The sequence below is a fragment of the Pelodiscus sinensis genome, chromosome 1 (assembly GCF_049634645.1).
Source record: "Pelodiscus sinensis isolate JC-2024 chromosome 1, ASM4963464v1, whole genome shotgun sequence".
NCBI classification, from domain to species: Eukaryota; Metazoa; Chordata; order Testudines; family Trionychidae; genus Pelodiscus; species Pelodiscus sinensis.
Window position 1 is genome coordinate 30,334,089 of NC_134711.1, and position 9,259 is coordinate 30,343,347.

The following is a 9,259-nucleotide window of genomic DNA, read 5'->3' on the forward strand; positions in this document are numbered from 1 at the left end:
TATCATAACTTGAAGGAGGGAAGGGTTTGGTTGTGCCCAGAAAATGGTATGTGCCTGGAATGAGATTTCTCAGGAAACCATACAGAAAAGAGACTGAATCACCGTGCTCCTCCACCTTCTGTCCAGGTCTGCCTTTAGGGGCTGAAACTTCCTCCTCCCCCACCCCCAATTCATATGGGGATGTTGCTAGCTGTTCCCCTTTGCTAGGGAGCAAAGGGAAAATACATGCATTTCTCACTCTGGGGTCACAGGAGTTACATGAATCTGGACCTGCCCCCAGCCGGGAAACATGCATCCGTCCCCCAGCTGTGCCCGCTGTAGCTGTAACAGCCATAGAAAGGCACTTCTCACCTGGCCCCAGGCTGCCTCAGTGAAAGAAGGCTGAGGTTGTCCTCTGACCCCAGGGCTGCCTGCATACTGAACCTCTCATCCCCAGCCTCACTAGTCCTTTTGAGGTGAAAAGTACTACTTTTAAGGTACCAAATACCCTGAACTCCCACTTACATTTAAGGGAGTTGAGGACACTCAGCACTCCTATGGAAATGTTCAGCATTTTATGGCATCTGACTCCATGTGACTGTAGTACCTAGCTCAACTCATAACGTGCTATTCAATGCTATTATAATAGCTTTACTTGAAGGTATTATAGGAGTGAAATTGTGTTTCTCTTACGGAAATGAGAGGTTAGGTTTTGCTCCATAGCCACATCCCAAGACACCTATGATGTTTCAACTTGAAGCAAATTTCTATGAATGCATTACTACAGTAAAACTCCAGTGGTCCGGCATCCAATGGTCCGGCAACATCTGGAATCCAGAAGTGCTCCGGGCAGCTGGGCAATTGGAGCTGCTCTGCCCCCAGCTTCCCCGATTCAGCTGCTGCTGAGACTGACCAGCGGCTGACTCGGGGAAGCCGGGGGCAGAGCAGCTGGGGTGCTGCTGGGTTGGTCCCGAGGGGCGGCGCTAGGGGACCAACCCAGCAGCACCCCAGCTGGTCTGCCACAGGCTTCCCGGAGTCAACCACTGGTCAGTTTCAGCAGCAGCTGACTTGGGGAAGTCTGGGGCAGAGCAGCTGGGGTGCTGCCGGGTTGGTCCCGCAGTGCCAAGGGGCGCATCCCCCCCACTCCACCCCAGACCTCTCACAGTCCCCCCCCTTTTCGATAGTCTGGCATATCTAATAATCTGGCACCCCCTGGGTCCTAAAGGTGCCGTCTTATCGGAAATTTACTGTAATAGGGTTGGCAAACATCCATTTTTAACAGAATACCTGGCCGAAAAGAGATCCTGGAAGCGCCAGTCAACACTGTTGAGATTACTGTTAAAAGTTTGGATAGCAATGCAGTGAGACTAAAGCAGGCTCCCTACCTGCATCCCAGACTCTTCATGCAGGGCCTACACAGCAACTGGAGCCTTCACCCCCACGTACCCCAGCCCAGAGCCTCCTCCTGCACTCTTTATGTCTGGCCCCACCTTGGAGCTTGCACTTCAGCCAAAGCCCTCACCCTTTCCTGCAACCTTGCCCCAGTCCAATGAAAATCTGGAGAGTGAGGGGGAGTAAGCAACAGCAACCGAACAGTGGAGTGGATGGGGATAGGATCCCAGGGATGGGATTGGGCAAGGGTGTTCAGTTTTCTGTGATTTGAAAGTTGGGAATCCTAATTACTAACCCTTAGAAAAGAAGGATTTCTAGTAGAAATGCTGATAAATCTGTACCTATAGTAGTGACTGTCTCGGTATTATAAAATATCAAGTGGGTTCATAGCATATTAAAACCCATCTGTCCGTACCTACTGTAGCATTTTCCAACACCTGCTGAAAGATTTATGGGGGAAATAAAGGAAGTAAAACAGCAGGAGAATAAACAAAGAAAGAAGAATGAAGATAAGCAAAATAAATGAGAGGATTAATAAAGAGAAAACCTACCTTATATTCCTACTTATGAAAAGACTTAAATTAAAATGATTTGTACAGTTAAAGTTCGACTAATAAAAATAGCATATATTTTCTCATTATTTTGTAGATATTAATCAGGACTTTGAAGTTGCAGAGACAAGTTTTTACCACTTCTCCTATTTCTGACCTATTTGAGAAAGTTTTCTCTCCTAAGGTCATTATTTCACCAATCTTGCAACCATGGACACATTATAATTCAGCTTGCAGATGCGTTCACTCTAACTGCAGACAGTATCAAATATCTTTGGTTATAATTTAATGTCAGATGATATTGTATCTTCCTTTTTTACATTCACGGTCTCTCTCACCAAGTAGAGACATTTCTTATAGAAAAATTGAACCACGCAAGTTCAGTACCATAATAAATAAAAACTAATTTAATTTGGATAGCCTAACCAAACACACAACCATTTTTTGTAAATAGAAACACTTTCTGACCTTTTAAGTTACTTGATTTGTAGTGATTCTCTACAATTCATAAAATTAGAATGTTGGATACAGTTTTGAGCCTTTGTCTCTGGTGAATAATTTAAATACAACTATGGCCTAATTGACAGATTTCATAGCCAGATGCCTTTATAGAAAAAAATTAATAGACCAGAAAATGACTAGTGGAAGCATGCTTAACAAAGTATGGATTTAAAACTCAGTATAGCTTCCTCATTCCAATATATATTCGTATATAGTTTGCCACAGAGTTTTTCATTAAAACAAATAAATTAAATAAAATTAAAGTAAATAAAATAAACAAGGAGAATTACACAAATTAAAACTCTAAATGTGGATGGATAAGTGAATTACATTAGTTAGCCTGACTTCCTTGTTTGCATATAGACCTTAATGGTCTTTGCTTTTACCTTTATCTGTTAGGGAAAATTCAGAATAATAATCATAAATAAATTAATCTAGTTTATCTCAAGTCACTACTAATTCTTCATCTTTGCTCCATTGTAATTATAAGCTACTAAAATGACAAGCCTTTAAATAGTCTTGTCATGTACTTTGTTAAATATTGATTAGCAGATGTTGTCTATTGAAAGGTATAGGAATAAGTGATATGCTGCTTCACATTCAGGCTACAATGAATACTCCCTGATATGTTTGGCATTAAAAGAAAATGTCATTTTCTTGTGTTTTCTAGGTTATGCTTATTTTTAATAAGCTGTAAAGTTTATTTTTGTTCAGATCTGTTTTGAAGCTCTGTTAAGCAACAGCTTTGAGTAAGATCAGACTCATCTTCAGTAAATTACTTAAGCGATGTGTCTTGGTGATTGCCAATTATCTCACTTGGATTTGTAATGCATATTCCCCAATCAGGACCAGTTATACTTTCTTGAGTCATTAGGGGCCTGATGCTTTTCTCGACTATGTCATTGGCAAAATTTCTACTTATTTCAATGAAAACAGGATTGGATCCTCAATGAGTTACTTTGCCTTGGGTTTACATATTCAGCCCTGATGAAAATCATGAATTCAATTTGAAGTAATTTTAGAAGCATTTAAGCAGTGTTGTTGTTTTTTTAAGAGAAACCTTATTACTTATTTAAGCCTGTGTTAAATTTAGCACAGTGTTTAAATGAAAGATGAACTTTCATGATGTTGTTTTACATATGGCACATTGTGTGTGGTCTAGCGGACTATGTTCTCCAGGACCTCCTGGGTCCTAAATCCAGCTTTCCAACAAACACATTCTGTGGCCTTCAAAGGCAAGTCACTATCTTTAGTTGTTTCCCCATATGCAGAAAACCATAATGTAGCTTGTCAGTTTATCTGACAGTGTGTTGAAACAACCTGTAAGTTAATATATCTATAGTAAGATCATCTGTATGGTGCTTTAAGAAAGGTAACTAGACCACATAATAAATATAGATACTGTATTCAGGGGTGGCCTGTGACTATAGGCGGACTCGGGCGCTGCCACTCGGGGCGCCCGATGATGACATCACGGGGAACCTGGGGCGCCCAATGATTTCAGTCCATTGACGGCCCTGCAGGCGGGGACGCCGATCGCGCATTTCGCCTGGGGTACTAGCTGCCGCAGCCGGCCTCAGGCCACTCCTGACTGTATTCATGATTATGATTGGAAAGGTAGCCTACTGCCTGTCAGAGACCTCTTCATAATGCACCAGGGAAGATGAAAGGCTTCAACCAGACATTCTGATTACATGCCAATGACTCTGGACATGTAAGGAAGGGCAGTTGTTCTACATCCTATACTGAAAGGTTGTGCAAAGGTTTATGAGGATGTGTTTTGGCTGTCCAAAACAGATGTGTGGGAAAACATGTTTTTTCTGGTCACTGGGGGTACGTCTACACTGCGGGGTGGAAAAACTCTGCTGCGTCCAAGGAACACGTTTGCTCTTCCACTTTTTTTTTTCGGAAGAGCAAACACACTCTTTCCGGGACCCCTGTGTACCTCGTTCTACATGGGGCCAAATGGCAGAAAATCCTCTTCTGGAAAAGCAATCGGAAAAAGCTATGGAAATTGTGGAGTGCATTTTGCGTTGCTTTTTTTCAAAAAAATCCTATAGTGTATACTTAGCTTAAGTGATGAAGCAAGAAGACAGCTAGTTCCCCCTGTGACATCTTGAAACCAAAAGAGTAGAGTTAACTGCCAATCCTTATATACTGTTGGGATTTAATCTGGTCTATGATGGATTTCATATACTATAATCATAGTATATTCAGTTGACCAAAAGCACATTTGAAACCTCATGGTCACGGTAATACCTAATTCCCATAATAGCAGGAATCCATATTTTAGCAAAATATTTGTGTTTGTGGTGGTGTTTTCAAGTATTATTGGAAGAGGTACCTATTTTAATCTATGTTAAATTCATAATGAATGATGAAGTAAACTGAACTAATGTGATCTTGCAAAAATAAAATCTCCAGAGTAGTGGATATGAAGTAATCTTCTGGAGATTTCAGTAGTTAATTGGCTTTGTCAGTGTATAAATAATTGAGTAGTTACAGAAATGCAAAAAGCCAGATTTTATCTGATTTTATTTTGCCATGTGTGCTTACTTTTGTGTACAGGCCAGTGGTCTCAAACATTTTAGGTTACTCAGTACTGGACAGTTCTGTGCACCATCCGTTTACTGAATCTGGGTTACTAAATTAGAATCTGAAATTGAATGTGCCGGCATAGGCAGTAAGTTATCATGGTAGTAGTGTACTGTGTTTCACCCTGAAAATATAGAGGCTATGACAACCTGAAGTAAAGTGGATTAAAAACAACAAAAAGTATTTATTTTATAGTACGTGTATGACTGACATGCTAGGGTATTCAGAGCTTAGCATATTGATGTTGAGTGGGTAATAAGTGCTAGTAACTGTAAGTAGGCTCTTGATTCAATGCAGAAGATCCATAGAATGTAAATATTTGTGTAGAATTTAAAGAGAATTAAGGTGCAAGAGAAGAGATGAGTAGAAATTGGAAAGAATTCTCAGTACCTACATGATGCAACATTCAGTTGGTGTTTGCAGCTGTGGAACTAGAAAGTGTGGAAAAAATAACCAGGGAAATAAATTACATTGCTATTAAGCAATTTACTCTAATTTGATAAAACTAGATGGGAAGAAGGTTAATCTTGTAAAGGTGAAGGATTGGGACTCTGGAGATTGGAGCTTATTTCTTACTTCTGTCAGTGACATCCAGTCTGATCTTGAGCATTTGACGCCGGTGAGTCAGTCCCCAGTCTGTAAAATTTGGATAAGTATTCCTTTCCTCTCACTCTGACTGGTTTGTCTATTTAGATTTGTAGGGGTGTTTGTAATTATGTGTTTCCCTAGCACACTTGATGCATGAATAAAGGGCCTATGTACTACAACAGTACAAATAATAATTAATAATAGATTTTAAACTTTTTAGGTTAGGAACTATCTTACTATGTATAGGGATAGTGCTTAACATAATGGGGTCTCAGTATTGGTTGGGCCCTCAAGTCATTACAGCAACAAGTTCACTATGTTACAATTTTATTTTAAGACCATTCATTTTCCTATTTATTTTTCTTTGTTCCTCCCCAGGAGTTGCTGATTCTTTTACAGAATTTGCCCACAATGCACTGGGACAATGAAGATATTAGCGTCCTCCTCGCAGAAGCCTACAGACTGAAGTTTGCATTTGCAGATGCCCCCAATCATTACAAGAAATGAGCATAAAGAACCAGGATCTTTAACACCAGTTTCTTCTGGAGTATTGATGGCTTTCATTATTCAGATTTGCACTTTCATATAATTACTAATCATTGCATTTAAGTGAAGAATTCTGTGAGGACTTACAAAATGAGGGCAGAATACCAAAGAGATGGAGAGAGCAGGATAATGAACATTATGTTGGCATAAAAGTGAACTTCCATGCTCAACACATAAAAGCAACATAAGTTCTGTTAAGGTTTCATATTATTTCATATTCCTTCCTTTAATAATTATTGGAATTATATATAAATATACAATGCATTTTTGCATTAATCTCTGCCTGGTGATTGTCATGTGTCCATGAGCCTTAAAATCCGGTATGGGACTGACTGTGAGCTTGTATAATTATTCCTATCTAAGCAATACTACTCTCTGATACCTTTGCCTGCTTATATTTGTCTGTAGTAGGAATGATTCCCAATGGTAAAAACAAGGGCACATCATGCGTATGAAGGTGAATTTGGACAATAGGGCTCACAAGTATTGGGTTTTTTTAACCTGTGAGAACATTTAAATATTATTTTGTGTTTTTACAGAGAACCAAAATATGGAAACTTCAGTATAACACAACATATGGTGGTATAATTTGCACATTTTCTGCAAGTAATTAATGTTGTCCTGAGAGTTCCCTCAAGCCCTGCGCACCATTGTAACCACGTTAAGGATTTAAGTGGGGCTTAAGGATTTATGTTAGCACCCAATTAAATTCCCCCACATATTTTGGAATATTTCTAACACACTGAGTAAAGTGAAAAAATATGCTTTTTTGTCATAGTAAACAAAATCATAATTATTAAGTTTTAAAAGAGGTAAATATTTGTCAGCATGAAAAATCACTTGGAAGGGATTTATGTTCAGAAGCTTAGTTTACAGTGCAAAATGTTTTAAATGTCAGTTATTGCCTTATTATCCATTTCTAACGTGTTAGAAAAGGAAAAAAGTAATACTTGTTTGTTAACTAATTTGCTTGAGGATTTGTTTTCTCTCCATGATGCAGTGGAAGTGCAAAAATTGCTATTGTTAACAATAATGGTAACTATGTGTCCCAATTTCCTTTCCCCGACCTTGCAACATGAGAAGAATAAAACTCCCCCCCCCCTTCCAAAAAAAAAACCCCCAAAAAACTTCAGTTAATGTTCCTTCATGTAATTACAGGATTTTTAATGAATTTTTACACTCTGTTAATTTACTGTAAATGGAATATTTATTTTCAGGAAATCTTGTAAGATAGTTCTGCCTGCAGTTGAGAACTGCAAAGAGCACAATGTACTAAGAATTCAAAGTTATTTTACTTTAATATACTTCCAGACAGAGTTACAGTGTTAAAGGCACAAATCTAGACATAGCAATGCACTATTATTTTAGGCAAATAAAAAAAATCTTCAGGAGTGCTTTATCTTAAGATACAATAATAGTGAATTATTTACATTCTCTTACAAAATATCCAGTAAGTTTTTTTTTCTTTTGTGTTGTAAATTACCCGTTGTATAGGTCGTGGTTTTTGACAGTTTTTTTATTAATTTAATAGCAGAATTGAGATAAAGAAAATAAGACTAATTTTTACCAGTTTGGGCTATGGAATGTCTTTTAAAATGGCATAAAAGGGGAAGGAACTAACTGAAACAATTGATGTTTTGACATTGAAAGTATGATTCTGTTCTATTGAAGTCAAAGGGAATCAAATAAATTAGGATCAGGATTCCTGTATTATTGTATTTGTGCCTAAAGTACACAGTCCATGTGCCCATCTTAAATATCAAATGGTCCCTACATTTTTGTTTATCTTCAATGTGTGTCTAGAATTAACCTTAAGTTGACACAGAATGTCATATTGTGCCTAACAAAATAGCTACCATTAACAGAGTACATCCTGAAACTTTTATGTGACAATTTCTGGTAGTTATATCTGTAACTACCATAAATAAAAATAATCTGTTAATAGAAATTCAGATTATTATAACTAATTCAAAAGAGAAAAATACACAGCAGTAAGCACATAATTATTCTGTGAGATTTGTATAGTTAACTTGTTTATCAAGACATTATTTAGCAAGATACATGGAATATGAAAAGTTGACTCAAAATTGTTTGCTGTGTTAGATGCTACTGTGTAACATTTATAAAGCTGGGTATGTATTTCTAAAGTTTCCTTCACAAGGTCCACGGATGATGACTGCTATGTCTTCCAAATTCAAGTGGTAAATATCACTTTCTTTTAAAGAAAATGCTGTCATGTCCCCAAAAGAAGCTATATTTGCTGTTGCACTCATATCAGAAATTAAAGATTATACTTATGCACATTGCTTTGTGAAGGTCCTTGGGAGTTTCCTAATGTACTGATGATATGTAGATGATATTTTAGAGTACATGAAAGGCTATTTTAGAGTACATGAAAGGCTAACATTTTTGTGTAAAATCTCTTCCAATTTATAATACCATAAAACGTAATACAAAAACATTTCACTTTATAAAAGTAATTATCCTTATGTTTTCATAATTATCCATCTCAGGCAAAGTGCCATTCCAACCAAGCTGTTAGGTACAGAGGAAATAACATTCTCTGTCATTTTTACCTCCAAAGACCTATTTTTCAATATAAAAAATGAGAATATTAAAATTGGTTTGTAATTTGTATTTTCTTATGGATCAAAGATTTTAAACATAGAGGAGGTATCTTAACACATCTTTAGTAAATCCAATCTGTAGTTTAATGAAATTGATATGACAATACGGAAGGTTGTGTTGTCTAAAAGGCAATGTGTTACAGGATTTTTGTAATAAAATTTACACTTTAGAGAAACAGCTTTATGACTTCAGTATTCACATAGTAGTGTAAATAATAAACAAATTAATCAAGTTTGTAAATATAATACATGAGAAAACATAAGATTCTAAGCTTCAACTCTTATGTACATCTCTAATACATTAAAATAAATCATGTTACAATGTTCCTTTTGCTTTTTTTCATATAGGAAAAAAACCTATGAATTTATATTTAACTTCAGAACTATAAAATAAAAGTACATAAAGTTCAGTTGTATTTTTGACAGATGAGTTTCAATAGACACTGCTTAAAACTGTAAAATTAATGGAATGAATACATA

The 9,259-nt window shown here is 37.1% G+C and overlaps 1 protein-coding gene across 2 annotated transcripts in view; it reads left to right on the forward strand.

Moving 5' to 3' along the window:
* TBC1D22A (TBC1 domain family member 22A) overlaps nucleotides 1-8,957 on the forward strand; it is a 418,728-nt gene extending 409,771 nt beyond the window's left edge. For both annotated transcript variants that reach the window (XM_075927774.1, XM_075927768.1), the window contains one exon: nucleotides 5,985-8,957. In XM_075927774.1, the coding sequence (XP_075783889.1) occupies nucleotides 5,985-6,113 (129 nt within the window). In that variant the 3' untranslated portion in view covers nucleotides 6,114-8,957. The remainder of the gene's footprint in view (nucleotides 1-5,984) is intronic.
* The last annotated feature ends 302 nt before the right edge of the window (nucleotides 8,958-9,259 follow it).